At 48.7% G+C, this 19199-nt stretch overlaps 1 protein-coding gene across 2 annotated transcripts; it reads right to left on the minus strand.

The window, feature by feature from the left end:
• Positions 1-896: 896 nt before the first annotated feature.
• Positions 897-18973, minus strand: CNNM1 (cyclin and CBS domain divalent metal cation transport mediator 1). Of its 2 annotated transcripts, XM_081912381.1 has the most exons (13): positions 17382-18948; positions 13996-14139; positions 13005-13145; positions 12428-12597; positions 11159-11258; positions 9619-9666; positions 8274-8336; positions 5344-5510; positions 4119-4287; positions 3689-3805; positions 3477-3593; positions 3070-3178; positions 897-1547 (listed from the first exon to the last, which is right to left on the minus strand). In XM_081912381.1, the coding sequence occupies exons 1-12, from the start codon at positions 18895-18897 to the stop codon at positions 3099-3101; spliced, it is 2832 nt and encodes a 943-aa protein (XP_081768507.1). In that variant the 5' UTR covers positions 18898-18948; the 3' UTR covers positions 897-1547; positions 3070-3098. The 2 variants fall into 2 exon arrangements, with proteins under 2 accessions (XP_081768507.1, XP_081768508.1); XM_081912382.1 differs by lacking the exon at positions 8274-8336 and having other exon boundaries at positions 17382-18973.
• Between the last annotated feature and the right edge of the window lie 226 nt (positions 18974-19199).

The raw sequence follows: 19199 nt of genomic DNA on the forward strand, positions 1-19199 counted from the left end.
TGGGTGGCACATGTCACTGGTGGGCAGAGTCGGAGGTAAAAGCAAGCAGAGTAGCTAAGGTGAATCCTGCAGCAAGCAGGCTGCTCCCTTTTAACTGCTGCAATAGGCTACTTACACCCACCCACCCTCTAAGCAAGCAAATAGGCATTATCAGAGTTGAGGAACACATTTCAGCTAGGCAAAAGGCACTGAAGGAGGGTTCAAAGCAGGGCTGGTAAGAGATATGGCTGAGGACAGGGTGTGACCTGGGGAGAATTCCAAGGACTAGAGCCCACAACTGGCCCCTGGGATTGAGGTTCCCAAAGTGTTGCTTTGCAAAGAGTTAATGGAACTGAGTATTTTAATGTATTGACCTAGAGATAAAGCAAAGGAAACTCTGGTATTCTTCAGAGCAGAAATTTAACAGATAGTATACAAGCTTTAGAGGAAGACAAAGGGTGTCCCTTGGGATTATGATAAGCAAGGAGAAGTAGGGCAGTTATTTAAGAGAATGAAGCAATGCTTTCCTGGCTACAGCAAAGGCAGTGCAGTCCTGTTTTCCATGCTTTTGCCTTGCCCAAGACCTGGAGTTAGCATGAAAAGCCACTTCTCACTTGGAAACAAAAGGCTATAAGGAGGAGCTAGGGAATTGTCACCCCAGATGCCTGGACACGGGGGAAAAAAGGCAAATCGTTCCAAACCTGTGTGGTGCCAGCCACACTTCTTCGCCAGTTAAATACTGCACTTACAAAACCTGCTTGAAAATGGCTCCTGCTAGACTCAGATCTCTAGCTTGACCACTAAACATCAGGAATGTTAAGACCAGGGCTTTTGGTGCCCCCTCACACCAGAACCTTTAATGTACATTTGCCCCTTTCTCAAAGACATACTCAAAAGCTACACATGAAAGGGGCTGATTTAATGTAAAACAAGAACATTTTATTTCTCCCTGACAGACGCTTGATGTCAAAACATTTTTTTGTCTGAACCTGGAGGACAAGATTGCTCAGTGTGCACAGGTGACAGGTGAGCAGTGCGCTAACCTGCCCTTCGGACTGCCAGCCCAAAGCCAGCTGGTGCTGGTTACAAACAGCAACGGGTCTGGAACAACAGATCTGGGATAATGACCAGACAGACATGAATACAAGAGGGAGCAGATGGTACGATGCTGTTGGCTGCACAAACATGCACTGGGGCCCCCTGTGCTGGACCATGCATAAGGAAGGGTAGGCACTTCCAGCAGGAAGGGGGATTGACCGTGTGGCACCCCCTCCCTCTGGGCATTACCCCATGAAAGTAGGATTTGAGATGGTGAGGACGTTGCCCTGCTAGGACGACCCACAGGGAGCCACACGCACCACCACTTCGCGGTCGCCTTCTCGTTTCCACCTCTTTTGCTGGGCCTTCCTTGCTCAGCTTTCTCCGCGTTTTGGCGCCACCTCTCAAGCTTAAAGGGCTGCCATCTGAACCGCAAGCCCTGGAGGTAGGGGATAGTTGATGTGAGACAGAGAAGCAGGTGCCATCACGCACACATGGATCTTGTCACAGTCGGCTGTCATGCTGCAGACCTGAGAGAGGAGGAAAAACAACAGCAGCTTTTCAGCACAGTAAACTAGAGGCAGGGAACCTCTAGCACAGTGTTTCATGCAGCCCCTTGTATTTATGTGATAATTCAGGGCCAGGGCCAGCACTTGGGAAAAAGCACAGGGCCATTGCGCACAGAGCCAAGTGTGCCCTAAGCACATTCCTCTCAAGTGCCTGTTGGTTTTGAAGTAAAATGTGGCCACTCCAAAAACAACATGGCGGCTTACAGGTTCTTGAGAATGATATAAAGGTCTGTAGAACTATAAAAGCTGGTGAATGGGAAGTACATTAAAAACCATCACCACCACCCAAGAATAACTTGAGCTTGCAGAATGCTGATGGTAGCTGAGCCTAAAAAGGAGAGATTGGAGAAAGGAAATTTCTAAAGCGCTAATGAGAGCACCTCAAGACGTGGAATGTCCATGTGTGAATTGGGGATGGGGCAGAAAAGAAATGGAGGAAAGGGGGAAATTATTCACTTGCTCAAACACCTGACAGCTCATATGGAAGGGAAGGGGGAGGAAATGCCTTCACCACCTCCAGAATTGAGTGCCTCCCATAAAACAAAAACAGGTTCCCAAACTTATTTACCCCACAGACCACTACAAAATTGCTAAGGGTCTTGAAAAACCTGGTTTTTCTACTTGTTGCAATAAGTGTAATATGATATGTTAGATGATGTATAATTTAAATCTGCATTTTCACTGCTGCTTTTGTACGGTTTCAGAATGTACAAAATATAATACAATATAAACAGTAAAAGCAGCAATGAAAAATCAATCGAAAGCAATAGGAATATTTAACGTGATAGATATGCCGTCTCCCATCTTCAACCACAATCTACAGATGTTGTCGACTACCTTATTGAAACTTGCAGACCACACTTTGGGAACTCCGGCTTTAAAGGACTCAGTTCTGGAGCTGGCAGCTGCTAGAGCAATATAGGACAGCAGGGAGAAGGCTGACCAGTGATAATGGGTGCTCATATAAAATATAACCATTAAAATATAATAACTCCTCTTTCAGATATCTGGAGCCATGGACAAGACAATTCCCCTTTAGGGGTTGGGGAAACACATTTTGTGGTTGGTCCACATATTCTTAATGTGATACTATCATAAAGCCAATTTCTCCCTCTCAAGAATACATGGAACTGAATGAACACTAACTGGTTTTGCACAGCACAGAATTGCACAATTAACATACTTCTTTAAAACACCACCAAAGTACACATTCATGAAATGAGACATGCTATTTTAAAAAACCAAAACAAAACAAAAAAAACACCACCGCACAACAGAGCTTCAGTACTGGGATTGCACAGCAAAGGGGTGAAGTACTGCAGAAATAGAAAAATCCCATATACCAATAAGTTAACAGAATGGTATTTGTGTGTGTGTGTGTGCACACACACATGCAGAGACTTGTGTGCCTAGCTCACAGCTGATGTACATAGCTTCATGAGAGACCAGCAGTGCCAAGAACACAGCAACACATGCCACTCACCTGTGGGCGGGGCAAGGCCATGTTGCCACTCATGTGATGAGAGGTGTGAAGTTGGAATTATCATCTGCACTCTTTTCGCTATCTGCTGACGGTTTTCTCCTCCTCCCACCTGCAATGTCAAGGAGTACACTGTTGCAGACCAGCGCCCAGCTTTAAATGGCAATGTTAATGGGAGGGTACAAGACTCTTCAGGCCTAACACATCGCGCGCAACTTCACAGGCTCAGGGAATTTCAAGCAGATTGGTGGCTGGTGAATCTACACCCTCTCAGTAGCTTCCTCCCTAGGACCTGCAACCAACGATCCCTCCCCAGTGGTGAGCCGGTCTACACTCAAGTGGTCATAACTGCACAGCTGTGTCAACTACCCCCCCCATTTACCCCCTCCAGGGTCTTCGATGTGACTTACTTAGGGTCCGGAGTAACTTCTTTCCCAGGGGCTCCTCTGGGCCACTTGGAGATATGCTCATCTCCATTTCTCTGTTTGAAGTTTCAGGTTCCAGCCTGAAAAGGCAGCCCTCGTTTTCTGTAAGGCAACAATATCCAAGATAAGGTACAACAACACTCTTCTCTCCCTGTTCCTGACCCACCTAAATGCCACCGTGCTCCCAACATACTTACTCTGCTGCGTGCCGGTCTCTAGGCAGCCTGCCACTTCCTCCTGGATGTGAGGGATTCCCTCCATGTGCAGGAACACGGAGTCTGTCGGGCTCTTAAGATGCAGGTCTGAGTGGCTAACTGCAGGGTTCAGAAGGAGAAACCACCACAGCAAGTGTGTCAGGACAAGTGTACATTTTAAGTGTGGGGTACTTGGTGGCAACAATTCAGTGAAGGGTGACCAGGGATAAAGTCAAAGGTGGGCTGTTATCAGTTAATGTAGCTTTCTCCCATTTGACCTGGTTTTAATTCACACTGAGCCTTTGCTCCAGGATGGGCGCACAAGCAATTTACACATGCAGAATTTGTCAAAATCGGCAGTGAATGTGATCTACCACGGTGTTCATTACTGTACACCATCGCAAGGTCAGAACATGCCTCAAGCTGTACCTACTTCTCTCGTGCAGGAGGATGGCAGGGTCGTCCTTGGGGGTCTGTGGAGTGCCTCTGACGGTGGGTGCCTTTGTGGAATCGGCATCATTGAAAACCTCCATGTCAGGGGTCTGGGGTGAGCTATCCATGTGGCTGGCAGCCAGCGCATTCTGGTACTGCTGCCGTGTGATCTGGGCATGGGAGAGAGCGACCCATATTCAGATGACTCATTTTTGTTCATCATCTCCAAAATCCACCTTACATCTTCTGCTACAACCCATGTCCACATCCCTTTGCAACTCAACTACTGGAAGTTCTTCCATTTCACTGCAACATCTCCTCTGCCTTCGCTATCTTTAAAACTGTGCCACCTTCATGCCCTGCTAGTGGCTTTCCCATTGGCACCTGGTAGGAAACTGGGTGTTGGGACTAGGCAGATCTTTGGTCTGGTCCAGCAGCATCCATCCTCAGGGAAAGACAGCTGTGTCTCAGCAACCAAAGGATTACAAGGATGCCCGAACCTGCCTCAAAACAAATGGGTCTACAGAAGCCCAGAGCCTTGCAGGTTCTGTGTGATGTGCTATTCGTCAACCCTCTCCCTTCCATCTTTGTTTCTTTATCAAACCTTTATCAGCCTTGTTTAAAGGTAAGGGGACCCCTTACCATTAGGTCCAGTCGTCGGCAAACCAGAGCAGCGCACGGAAACGCCGTTTATCTCCTCGCTGGAGCGGTACCTACCGGTATTTATCTACTTGCACTTTGACATGCTTTCAAACTGCTAGGTTGACAGGAGCAGGGTCCAAGCAACGGGAGCTCACCCCGTTGTGGGGATTCGAACTGCGAACCTTCTGTTCGGCAAGTCCTAGGCTCTATGGTTTAACACAATGCCACCTGCATCCTTTATCAGCCTTGTTTAGGGAATCTTTTAATATCTGATGAATTACTGTATTTTAATATTTTGCTGGAAGCTGCCCAGATGGGTGGAATAAATTATTATTATTGTTGTTGTTGTTGTTGTTGTTGTTGTTGTTGTTGTTGTTGTTATTGCTCTGCCTTTTCATTTCCGTCCACCTAATTCAAGACTGAAATCTCACCAGGCATCAGCTCTCTGTTCTGCACGCTGTCGATGCTACTTGACTGTTCAACTAATGAACAGCTTTCACATACAGAATAGCCTTGTACCACAAAATGCCCAAAGAAGCGGCAAGGAGTCTGCACTTGCTCCAGTCGCCCAGCCCAGCAGATACCTTGACAAACTGCACATCACAGAGGATGTGCACGGAGTAATCTGGCGTGTAGATGTTGTTGCTGCTGCTGTAGAGCTGGGTACTGCTGCCTCCATAGTCATTGCGCTCTCGGATGGGGGACTCGCCCGAGCGGTTCAATCCACTGCAGCGGGATGGTGACTGGTTCACTAGAGACAAAGAGGAAGCAGTGAGCAAAACTATTATCCCTCACAGCGAAGAGGCAATGGCTAATGTGCAGGCTCTCGGGGAAGCATTTCTCAAGTCCCTCCTCAAGTCTGGCATGTAAATTTGGCCACAATCACCTCCAGCCATGAAATCCAGGGTAGTCTCAGCCCAAAAGATTTTGCTGGCGGAGGACAAAATGTACCCTCTCTGTTTCCATACAGCTGTCAACTAGGCTGACAGCTGAATCTTCAAATCATGGTGATGTGATCAGGGTCCTCTATTGGCCCTGAAGCAGCAGGCTTCATGAAGTGCATGCAGATGGGAATGGCTGGGCAACTTAGGAGGAACAGCTCTCCACTCCATTCTGCTACCCGAAGTAACTGCCTCACTTTGCCTAACAATGGGGCTGGCCTGACCAGGGTAGCTTCTGGGGTTAATGTCACAGACTTGCTCAAGGAGAAAGAATGCTGAGCTGGGATGGGACACGGCAGATAATAAATACAACAGGCAGCAGGGTTGGAGAGAGCAGCTTGCTTACTGAAGGATTTTGCCCCCATCCACCTCTGCTTTAAACCAACATCTGCTCTTTCAAAAAAGCCAACAGCACGCAAGCCCACACCATGCCTCTCAAGCTGATTTGCTGCAAGACTACGCAGAGAGGATATTAGCAAGAGGAAAATTTGAGGGATTATTCACATGATGTGGATTCAGGTCACCACTGTAGCTCTGCCTGCTTCAAAAATAAGCAGGCTTGATGGGGAATAGAGAAAGAGATTGAAGTAAAAACTGGAGAAACTGCTGGCTCTCTCTTGCTTGACAAGGAACAGAAACCCTCTCAGGTTTTCCAAATGAGCCTGAGAGCACGTAACAGTGTTGCTTCCTATTGAGTCACTGAATGGATGGCTTTTATAGATAACATAAACACAACACTTTGCAGATTTGAGTGGCACCTTTGTCTACAGCAGTTTGGGCAGCATTGAGCAGTTCTGAGAACAAGAAGTGGGTTGTTGATCTGCTTAATTTCTTCTCCTGGTAGAAATTCGGGCACCTCAGTGGAAGTTCTGCCTGTTTTAGCAGGCACCCATCAACATGTTGAGGTGTGTGATCCCCACATGCTAAGAGAAGTGTCTTTAACCAGGGCTCCAGTCAGCCTGGAACAGGAACCTGCTAGTACTGTTCAGAGGAGACCTTTTCCTACTCCATGATGAAACCTTCCCTCCATACTGCTTTATGGTGCTTAAGGGGCTGGTTTAGGCATTGGTGATCAGCTGCCAAACTGAGCAACTTATTACAATGTATTAAGGAGGGAGGTTTCTGAAAGTTGAAAAGGAAGCATCCTCTCTCCTCTTCCACTCACTCCTCAGACTTCCCTGTGCAGTACAGGGAGGAGAGCTCACCATGAACTTCTCCCTTGTTTATGAATGGTAATGGAACCCACCTGAGAGGTGAAAAAAAGCAATGCCTACACCCTATTTAAGATTGTGTTTCTCCTGCCTATGAAGAGCACCAGCCTATAGCATTGGAGTTTCCTTCAATATCCTTTGTTACTATCATTTTCCTCTACAACACTGCCAACACCACACTTTCCTGTTTTATTACTGACAAAGCTGGTTAACACTATATTCTTTCATTCTCTCCACTAGCTAAGATTCATATTTTTAGCTTCGTGTTTTCTGCAGCATTACCCCCACCCTGTCTTTTGACCATTTTATCTTGCAACATTTCATGTCAAGTTCTCCACTTTTCTAATTCCCTTGATCCTAATCTTTCTTGTCTCTTTGATTTCCTTTCCTTTCCCTTCCCTTCCCTTTCTTGCAAGCCATAGCACATCAAACACCTTGTAGGATACCTACTCCAGTAAGAAGAGATTTGTGGCCCTTAATGAGTATTTATGGCAAGAGCTTTCAGAGACTAGAGTCTACATCATCAGATGCAGAAATGTCTCTAACAGTGACTTAAAAAAAGGCACCTTTCTGCTTCCACAAAATTTCCCTATAACAGCTCCCTGCAATCCCAATTTCCTAATATTTTAACTGCTGTTTGTGTAAGATTTACACAGGAAATGCATATTTACCATTTTCACATGCAATCCATGCTTTTCCCCTCTTCTTTGACTGGCACTTTCTTAGCTCATTTCCCCCATGTAAGAAGGTCCCTCTTAATTTGGGCACCATGCACATTTTTTGAAATTCTATTGTCAAAGCGTGAAAGCATGCACAGCTCAGCTGCAATAGTGAGAACACAACCCATCTAGTAAGGAGGTATGTCCCTAGACCCTAATTTTGGAACTGGCCAATTGAGCGTATTCCTTGGAATCTCTAGAAACATATACAACACATTTCTGCATATGCACACATTTGTATATGGATCTGTATGAACATATTCTGTATATGCACACATGCATATTTGTATGCAATATTTATTGTTTGCAGCTCCTCTTTGTGTATGATAAATTATGGGAAATGGGCTATCCCTGGTGTTTTATGTGCAGCCTTTGATGTAGATCACCACTCAGCACAGGCAAATAGGTAACAGTTGTGGAGAAGCACAGCACATGCAAAAATATGAAGAGTGTTCATTTTTGCATGCATGCAGAGTATATGCCGATATGTGGAATTAGAGGAAGGGTTCGCATTTAAGCACAGAATCATGAGGTTGCAGGATAGTGTAGTGTGTATTCTTCCATACTCCAATGTGCAGGGCTGGAAAAAGGATCAGCAGGCAGCAGCATGGAAACTCTTGCTGGGTGCTATGTATACAGTTACCTGGGGAGCCAGCCAGAGATTCCCCTCTGCTGAAGGCGAAGGTACGAGACACGGACACAGGCACTAGAGGGGGGCCAGAATCAGGAGACAAAAACCAGGGGGCAGGGGAAGGAGCAAGGGAAAGGGTTTAGAAGGAACAGAAAAGAACTAGGCTGGACACACGACAGTATTACAGCTCGAAAAGTTGCAAGCTGCTCACAGATATAGAGTGGAACTGACTTTCCTGCAGCTATTTATAAAGTGAACAGGTAGGAAGGTCTGGCAGGCAAACTGCCAGATCTAGATCAGGGCCTAGGTATCCGTAGTATTGTAGGGTTATATTATGGAGAACCCTCTCCAGACTGGGACGGGGGGGGGGGGGAGAGTATATCCAGAACAAGGACCCTGAAAAGAGATTTCACTCCGTATGCTACCAATATTATTTCACAGACACAATGCCTCACCTAACATCATAATTAGGGCCCAGCCACACTTCTGTTTGCTCTGCGATTTCAAATCATAGGTGCTAGAGGGGTTTTGTTTGTTTGCTGAATCTGCAGATTGACATTTGTTCCAATTCTGGGTAAAGCTGGTGGGACCAGAAAAAGAAGAAGCAACAACCCTCTTGAACCCATGATTTGAAATAATGGGACAAATGGAAAAAGAGGTTTTAATAAATACGTCATGAGCATTTGTTATAGAACCATGATGCAACTCCGCCAGTCACCACTGGGCGGCACCAAAAATATATATTATGGTATGCTGACAGGAGGAGGACTGTTTCTGGGCATTCAAAAGAGATTATGGACCCAAGGTTAGGGGCTATAACTATTATTCCTACCGTTTTTCCTTATTTGCGTGGAGCATTACTATCATGAGGGAGACGGTGGGTGTTCTGCATGTGAGCAGGGATATTTGTTATGCACACACAATGCATGCATACTTGATCAAGTTACCACACATATTAAGTATGTGCAGGACCAGCTCCAGCTTTTTCTGAATCCAGAACAGGAGAGATGTGGGCAGGAGGGGCTTTGGGTTCCTCCCCTTCGTTGCCTCTTGATTGGCTGTAGAGGCAGAGGAAGAGAATGAAGAGATAGGAAGGTGGGATGAAGAGCTGGATGCGGCTGAGGTTATGACCCTTGAAAATAATGGCCAGCAGAGTCTCTGGGTGCAGCTTGGGAAAACAAGGACTGCCTATTCTGGGCTGGGAAGGGGGATGGTGAAAAGGGGCAGGGGATGTGACAGGGAGGAGTGGTAGGAGGTCCAGTCTTCTATCCAGACTGGGTGTTTCAGGGATGTCCTGCCTGAGCAGTCCCATTCCACCCACATCAGCAAAAAATTAGGTCAGGGAGAAAATACGTACACAAGAAAGACGACCCGGCCAGGCTGCTCATTTTGCGCACGTCGTTATCTGAAAATACAGGAGGCAGATGGAAGGTGAGTCTCAAGTCAGAGTTTTGTAGTACCAGCCCTACACAGTACAGGGAAGACACCCTTTCTCTGAAGGGTATGGATGTTAGGATATCGATGTTCCGTTTCACCTAAGAGAAACAGATATGTGGATTGTTGTATGTCACATGCCTGTTTACATTCCAGCACAGCCTGCTGGGAACTTTTGTGTATAGCTTTTGCTTAGTGCCTCCTGCTCTTAGATATGAAGGAGAGCAGACATGTTTTCTTTGTCTTGATCTATGCTGAATAAACTGCTTGTAAATATGCTTTACATATGCCTCTGTCCGCCCTTCCGTCGCGAAGAGTTAATTACTCTGCTGATTAGAGTGTGCTCCAGCTTCTGAAGAGTTCTGAAGCTGTGGGTCGCTGATTTATGCTGTGCCAAGGACTGGAGATCGCCCGGCTACCGGCTGGTGGGCTGGAGCCAGCTGGGGGCCTGCAAATTGCCCCCGTTTCCTTGGACGCATCCCAACAATGGAAAGCCATAGCAGCTGCAGCCTGCCTGGACTGGCCAGAGATTGGCAGTCCCTGCTACAGCGATGCTTTTAATGTATCTCACAAAGTCTGCCAGCTTACAAGGATAAGAAAGGACCCATCTCACAGACACTGCTCCTTCTGACTTTCCATTACTGTTTCCCATACTGCAGTTCCAAAAATGTTATGAGGGGAGGGGCTTGTTCTTCCACATCTACATGAGAAGCCATATAGATTGCTGCCAACCATGTGAACAGGAAGCTCAGTGGTCCAGAAGCTCAGTGACTTCCACTTCACCACTGACCATTTCCCTCTGGCAAGGCTGTTCAAACTGTACATGCTCAGGTGGCTGCAGCACAGAATTAAAGGGCAACACAGAATTAGAGTTCATGAGTACCTGAAGTCAAAACACTGTACTTGGAAAAAGCGTTTAGGCCTTATGGAGAAGAGCATTCAACGGTGTGGGCTTAGCGGCTCCAAAAAGCTCAGGGCAAGGGCCAGAAATGAAAGGCTGCCAAGTTCAGCAGGGGTGGGGGTACTGCCTTTCAACAGAGGGCAGAGCAATGAACCTAAATTTCACCCTTGTGCAGTAGGCTAGTTTCTGCACACATTCCTCCACCTCTCTCTCTCCTCCATCTGGGGAAGCAAGAGGCATTATCAGAGTTCAAGGAAGCACTGCAGCCAAGCAGGGACCCTCAAGGAGGGTGCTATCTGGGGAAGAATCCTAACAGGCCAGGTAGACAGGCTGGGAGGACTCTGGCTGGCCCCCAGGCTTGTTTAGCACAGTTACCAAGACTTCTCCATTACTTCTGCTCTACTTTCAGACCTTTGCATTCCCCCTCTTCCTTTGTTCGCTTTCTGCCCTACTACAATTTGCTAATTCTGCATTTCTGTGAAAAGCCAAACGCAGCCATCAGCAAAAGCCCCTTCCTTGGAGCTTCCCTCAACTCATTCTGTGGCTGGCTCTAGATTTTTACCTGAGCAGACAACAGCCATGATAGCTGGGACTCCGTAGTACGTGAAGGCTCCATTCTCAAAACGCAGGCCTTCCTTCCCCACTTCCACCTCCACCTTCCCCTGAAGAAGCATAAAACAATGGAAAGGCACTTCAACCCTTGTCCTCACAATCTTTGGCCATTCATTAAAAAAAAAAGACAAAGAAAAACAAAGCCAGTGCATCTTAGCAAAACTACTTTGAACCAAAACAAAGGCTGTTTACTCAAATACGTGTGGGTGTTCCTTCATAAAAGTAGGTAGCAGAAGGTATGAGCCAAGGCTATTGGGGCATCAGTAGGAAAAAACACAGGATAATGGGAGACACATAAAAGCTGGGAGTGAGGGCCCCTGGACAAACTAGGAGAGTCCATACCTGATAGGTTTGGAGTGACTGCCTGATAGGAGTCTGAAGCATCAACAGAAAGGACACAGGAAGAATGATTCCAGGGTTGGGGGTTAAGGATAAAAGCCAGCCTTGGGCAGGGAGAAAAGTATACTGGAGTATCTAGTGGTTGGCTGCCATAAGCCTAGCTCAAGCTAACAAGATGTTTGTTTCCCCCCAATATTGATTTGTAAACAACATTATTAAAACAGAGAGAAGAGGTAAGTATTACCTGTTGGCGAGGCTCTGGCATGCTGGTTTTCTACCCACCTTACAAACATCACTAAACTTGCCACCTATTATAGATGAGGCTGAATATGCAGATGAAAGTGTGGGGAAGGGTTGTGGCTCAGTGGTAGAGCCATTTGCCTTGGACACAGAAGGTCTCTGGTTCAATCCCCGACATATCCAGGTAGGGCTGGGACAGACTCCTGCTTTAAACCCTGGAGAGTCACTGCCAACCAGTGTAATACTGATCTAATGACTCAGTGTAACTGTATGACCATGGGCGTAGCCAGGGGGTGCGGGGGAGCTGCCCCCAATCAAGTAAATAAATAAAAATACTTAACTTACCAATTGCATTGCAGATAACTGGGCTCTGCCCCCCCCCCCAAATAAATCCTGCTACGCCCATGTTTAAGAGGACTTCCTACGGGTGGTTCGCCGGTAGCAAATTTAGAGCATTGTCAACTTTAGTGCAAAAGAACTGGAATCCAACGCCTTATTCCTTGATCTAGGCTGCAGTACTTTTAAAATCCAGCTGGGGAAGTAAGGCCTTGGAGATCCAAGGGTGGGTGTAGCTGTGCTATACTATAGCTGTGCTATCGTCCCTCTGGGACTATGGGTTCTCAAGGAATGTTTGACCAACCTGTAGGATGAGCACGAAGTAGTCAACTGGCCGATTGCGCTGGAAGAGGTAATGTTCAGGGGCTCGCCTGTTCTTGTGGTCAAACTTCATCTCTTGGATGACGTTTGGGTGTTTGAGCAGCCGCAGCAGGATCTTCTCTGAGAGATAGGGGGGCTTGAAGGGCTCGACCTCTGCAAGGGAACAATGGGAAAGGAAAGCATTTCGGGGTTAGTGTGGTCAGGCTTTACACCTTCTATGACCTGCCAATGACAACCCAAAATGGTGACCAAGGCTGCCATGGAAACTCAAGGAGAGAGAGGGAATTCTCCAGTTCAGGTGGTGCAGGTTTGGCTTAGTTTTATCAGGGAGGCTGCTAGCCATGGCAAAATTTGTGCCCTGCACCCATCAACTTCTCTCTCCAGATTAAAAAAATGGAAGCTCAAATAATTTCCACTGTACCATAAAGCAGGCCGAATCTTGAGCTGGGAAAGCTGAGTATAGCTCCTTGAGGTATAAAGGCATCATGGCTGCTGACAGCACTGGCTCAAGGCAAGGACTGGACCCTCATCATTAAAAGTGCTTTGGAAGGGCTGGGTACCTGTGGCCATGAAGCGGTGGGTGGCCAGTAGCAGCTGCGGGGAGATCTTCACCTTCATCTCACTATCCGAAAGTCGGAAAATGGAGAAGTCATGAGGTTTCCGACCCCGGTGGGGAGCCCGTTCCTTCTTCCGATTGTCAGCTGAAAGTCAGGATAGCAAAAACAGAGTTACGGCACTGCTCATCTACAAATGGTGCCCTGTTTCCATCTCTTCTTCCCCTGAACCTGGAAGCAAAACAAAACTGATGATTTCTGAGACTCTAGATAGACAGCTAGAAGATTTCAAGTGTATGCAACTCCTCTTCCTTTTCCTCAAATCTTTTATTTGTTGAGTACATGATGGGGGGGGGGGGTGGAGTTCTGAAACTGGAACCTCCTGTCTGCAAACTCAAAGAGTTCCAAAGACTGGTGACATTTGTGGATTTCTTGAGCCATCTTGATATTTTTATATGGCAATGACCAGTAAAATGCAGACACACATTTGCCCGGCTCTGCACACTGAGGAGTTCCCACTACATAAGATGTTCCATTCCAATGTTTCTTCTCAAGTGCAACACAGAGTGGTTATTTTATAATGTCTGACAAGATGCACATCATGAAAGCACAGAAGTGCAGAAACTAGTTGTGGCGAGATGAAGGCATTCTGTACAACCTCAGGAGCTATCTGTTAATTCCTCTGTGCCTCAGAGCTGAATCATGACATTGAAACAAAGTCTGAAGACATGGCTTCCTTGACCACCTACAGCTCTTTCCCAGTGTTTCATTACTTAAGCCCTTAGTAGACCACCCTTTAGCCAAACAGTTATGATGCAGGAACATTGCCTCAGACCTTTGTGGGAAGCAGCAGCTCCACTTTCTGTCACGCAGCGAAATCAGTAATTCATAAAATCACAGTGAGAAAATTAAAACTGGTTCTGACTGAAGTTGCTTCTTTCTAGATGCTTGTTTGAGGGTTAGGGGAGCAGTCACCTCTGTGCTTCCAAATACTCACTGTAGAGGTCTGTCTCATCCAGAATCTCAGATTTGATTATCTCTTCAATAACGTCCTCAAGCGTGACGATTCCCATCACTTCATAGAAGGGGTCTCCTTCCCCTTCATTATTCACCCGCTGCACAATTGCCAGGTGTGATTTACCTGCAATGAGAGAATGAACACAAGCAGGCTGAGCAGTAGTTCGAGTGAACTGCCCCACTGCACCCAACAAAAAGGAGTTAGAATATTTGAGGGCCCGTTGACTCAAGTGCTCAGTTGGGTAGCAATCCTCTCCTGAAATGAGTATGCAAAGCAAAAGCACTCCATTTTATCCCATTCGTGCCAAGGACAGGTAAGCAATGTAGGTCTAGGGAATACATCTTATTTGCTGTGGAATGAAAGGGCTGTGACCTGAATGGGAAGGTGTCATGATAGTTGGTACAGGTGAGAGGTCCATAATGGTGTGAAGGAAAAGAGTAATGTCAAGGAAACACTGATTCTGTGACAATACAAAACATACAATCAGGTGCCCTTCAGCAATGAACCAACCCGATGCCCCATCCTATTTTTACACTGAAATCAAGATTAAAGTATTACAGAAAAGGCCATTAATTCAAGAACTCTTCAATAAACAACCATGGAACCATTATGGGTGCCCAGGAAGATGCTTTGGGAACTGACTACGCTTCCTACTTCAGAAGGCGTGTGAAACAGCTAATCATATGATTTTTATTTTAATGTGATTAAAAAACAAACCCTGACGTTCCATTTTTAACAGGGCCTGAGCACTGAAACAAAGAACGTAGGCTTCAATGATCATGGGAAGAAACACAACAGGTTCTAGACTTACCTCTCATTTTCTATATGATTCTCTTCCCCCAGAGCATTGCGCCTAACTCTAAGAAAATGCTGGCAGCTGCTCTTTTCCATGCATGGTGCTTTGAGAACATTCAAAGCATCTAAATGGGGAATAATTTGCTAGGAAGTAGCACTACTGAGAGGAAAGCAAGCTGAACATGACTCAGCAAGATTGTGCTCAGCTTCATCAAAAGGAACAATGAAGACAGGCCATGAGATGTCATATTTCGCATTGGCTGCATCTTAGCTTCCATACTGTGGGTAGTTCTGGAAGCTGCTTTCAAATATTTCTCAGCAAAGTGGATGTGAATGAGAGCCAAGATGCATAGATCTAATAAATGCTTAGCCTTGGTCTCTTTGCTGTTAAGCAGTGCAGACCCATTATCTGTTAAGACTGGGTCTGTTAAGCTTTTCCTACCCACCCTGATGCTTTCTGATCACCAACACGACAACATTCAAAGGTGCAGCTTCCACTGTGTGCCTATTTGTTTTAATACTAACTTAAGTGTGAGGATTCCTTTGAGTTCATTCCATCTGCTCAGACAACTGGGTACATTTCAATGTATGTATGTACCAAACCCCTCATCAGTTTTTGAGAGAAGCAGTTATTGCTGTTTGCTCCAAGGCTTCTGAACTTCTTCAGCTGTACTGCAGAGGCAACATCTAAAAAAATGCTACTTAAAAAAGCAAAACAAAAAAAAACATATAGGGCAAAATTCCCACAATTTCAGCTGCTGCAGCTTTGGCACCAGATATCACAAGGTTCACAATAAAATTGTGAATGCTGGTGACCCTGAACAACATCAATGGGTATTAATGATTTCCATATGGCCAGAGCAAAGCTGAACAGCATCAGGGGAGCCTGTACTGCACACCTGGAGATTAAATAAGCCAAATTCAAGACCAAACATAAAACTCCCTGCCTTTCAAAAGGGCAGCTGCTTTAGATTGCCTGTGTCTGGCACAACCAGATGCAACTCAGCCAAGTGACCCCTAGCATCACTCAGGGATGACTAAGTAGAACCACCACCGGGCAAATCTTAAACATGGTATTACTCTGGTTCAGTGTGCTCACATATCCCTAACAATTAAGGTGCACAATGCTAACTGATGAGAGGTATTGAATACAAAATAAGTTGTCTGATGCGATGTTTATATGGTAAAACTATAACCTTTGTTCTCTCTTCCTAACAGCAGCACTGCACACCCATGGCACAATCAACCATGTTACGAAGCAAAAGCAAGGGACTATGGGCTCTATGTCTTGAAAAGTTATCAGGAAGATAAGTTATAGTTTTGGGCACTGACAGGATGCCACCTACTCATCCACAATCCCAGTTAAGTCCAGTGATATTTGGCCCATCTTTTTCATTTAGCTGGACAATCTATACTTGGGATGGGAAATCTGTGGTCCTCCAGATGTTTGTTGGACTACAGTTCCCATGATCCTTGACTATCGGCCGCCCTTGCTGGGGCTGATGGGAACTGAAGTCCAACAGCATTTGGAGCACCACATTGGATTACTGGCTGTATTGTTCCCTACTGTTTCTTGCACCTTTGTCTGTTCTGTTTTCCCTCTAACAACCTGGTATCTAGCAAGCTGCAGATTCCTACTGTAGCTTTCCCCTCATGGATACAATTTTCAGAACCCTTAGCCAACTACAGTTCCCAGGATTCTTTGAGGGAAGTCATGTCCTTGAAATGTGGACCAAATATGCCTTAAACGCCTGGTGTGGATCTGTATATGATATGAGAGGTGCTGTTCTCTGTTATATTTTAAATTGGTGTTAAGAGAAGCCAGGGCTGGGTTATTTGCTTTGCAGCTATCTTGCAACTGCAACTGCAGGCATGCGCACAGATGACATGGGAGGGGCTATTTTCAGTAGACTCTCTGTTGAGAACCGGCCCATAAAGAACCCTATCCAAGATCCTGGGGAACCGCCACCAGTACCAACCTAGATAGACCCAAAGTCTGACTTGGTAGCTTCATATGCCCACAGCAAGTATATCATGCTATATTCCTAACACTCAGCTGGAATAGGCAGATTATAGCACAGTCATCTTCCTTACAAGAGCTGCTGAAGGCAAAGAACTGGCAGACCAGGTTCAGGCTTCTGTGAAAGGAGGGCTAAATGGCAAATGCATGAATCACTCAGCTAAGAGCAGAATATTCAATACATATGAGTTTATGCACACTGGGTGCAGGAGTTTTTTTGGGGGGAGGGCCTTAGGCCTACACAGCAATGCATTCCCTCTCAAGCAGCTCCAGGAGAGCATTGCTTACTCAGTTAGATCTAGGGAATATTAGGATTGCATGAGCCATGCATGACAAGAACACAGAAACAGACACACACACACCCTTGCACCTCTCCCAGGAGTCCAGCCACATTACCTAGGCAGGACAAGACTAAGCTAAGACAAGAGGGCAGGCCAGTGCAGGAGGGGGCAATGTGGAGTCCCAGGGTACCTCGCAAGCAGGGCACGCAGGGAGCAGAGAGGCATGTGATGCTGGCGGGAGGCGAGCGGCTGGGGCCCCGGGCCCTCACCCGTCTTGAACTCCTTGAGCAGCGCATCTAGGCGAGTGTCATGGAAGACACAGTGCAGCGGGCGGCGGTAGAAGCGGGTGACCGTCTGCAGTGGGGTGCAGTCATCGGGATCCACAAAGGCCAAGTCCTTGACGAACAGCAAGTCGACAATGTTGTCGCGCCGCTCGCCTTCGTAGACCGGGATGCGCGTGTAGCCTGAGCGCAGGATCTCGGAAATGGTGGCAAAGTCCAGAATGGCATCCGAGTGCAACATAAAGCAGTCACTGAGGGGCGTCAGGATGTCCTCCACCATCTTGGTGCGCAGCTCCAGGGCCCCTTGCACCATGGCCAGCTCCTCGCTCACCAGGTCATGGGGCTCCGCGGCGCGCAGGGTCTCCAGCAGGCGCTCCCGAGTGGAGAAGATGCTCAGCTCCTGGCGCAAGGCCCAGTCCAGAAGGCGGCTGAGCGGGTAGCAGATCGGGAAGGTGGCGGCCATGAGCAGGCGGGTGAGGAAGAGCGTGTGCGCCGCGATGGCGAGCCCGTGGCGGGAACACACCGAGTAGGGCAACACCTCCCCGCCCAGGAAAACGACCCCGGTGCAGATGAGCACCGGCAGCCAGGGCACGCCTTGGCTCGCCTCGGGCAAGGGGCTGTGCACGGCCTGCAGCGAGGCGCACAACCAGCCCGCCAGCGCGGCGTTGGCGCCGGCCTGGCCGAGCAGCAGCGTGCACAGGAGGTAAGTGCCGCTCCCGCCGCGGCCGCGCGCCGCCTCCACCTTGCGCGCCTGCTCGCGCTCGGCCGCCGAGCCGCTGTTGCGCAGCACGCGCAGCTCCATCGGGTCGAGCGACAGCACCGCCAAGCGGAGGCCGCTGAAGAGCGCCGACAGAGCCAGCAGCACCAGCGCGCCCAGCACCCGCAGCCACCCCTCGGCGGGCAGCGGCACCAAGCCCGCCGACAAGCCCGCCGCCGGCGCCTGCACTTGCAGCACGAAGCCGCCTCGCGCGCCGTGCAGCTGCCACGCGCGCCCGTCCCAGGCGCACAGCGAGAAGCGGCGCCCCTCGGGCCCGGCGCCCGACTCGCCCTTGCGCGGCTCCCGGACCCTCACCTCGGCCAAAGCCGAGCCGGCCGAGCCTCCGGGGAGCAAAGGGCCCAGCACCTCCACATCCGAGGCCCAGGCGCTGCGCTCCGGGCAGCGCTCCGCCTTGGTCGGCTGCTCCACGAAGACCAGCCGTCGCTCGCTCTCCTGCCGCGGGCCGCCGTCGCTGGCGTTGCCTTCGGCCGCCGGCTGGAAATAGACGCGGAGCAAGAAGCGGGAGCCCTCCACGGCCCGCAGCGCTCCCCCTTCGAGCCACACGCGCCCCGGCGCCGTGCTCTCCGGCCGTAGCCCCAGCAGCCACGCCGCTCCGCCAGGGGGCCGCGGCGACAGCGAGAAGAAGAGCAGCAGCACCGCGCCTCGGCTCCGGCCCCAGCAGCAGGCGCTGCGGCGCTCCAGCGCGGGCCCCAAGCGGCTCCAAGCCTGGCCCACCATCCTCAGCATCCCGGGCGCGCGGCTCCGAGCAGGGCTCCGAAGGGCAGCCACCGGCCGCACGTGATACTGCAGCGACGGCGCGGGGGGGGGGCTGGCGGGCCACGTGGGCGCGGGGCGGGCCGGCCAGCCCTTCGGGGTGTCTCATTGGCCGAGCGGCGCCCGGCTAGCCCGCCCACGGCCCCCCGCGCTGTCCAGGACCGAGAGCGTGCGCGGGCGAGGCGGGAGGCGTGCAGATTGCTCGGCGCTCTCTGGATTCAGGCGGATGCAAATCGTTGACTTCGAGTCGGAGTTCGAAATTCCGTCCGTCATCC

The sequence above is a fragment of the Podarcis melisellensis genome (genome assembly GCF_964234715.1).
Source record: "Podarcis melisellensis genome assembly, chromosome: 5".
In the NCBI taxonomy this organism is placed as follows: domain Eukaryota; kingdom Metazoa; phylum Chordata; class Lepidosauria; order Squamata; family Lacertidae; genus Podarcis; species Podarcis melisellensis.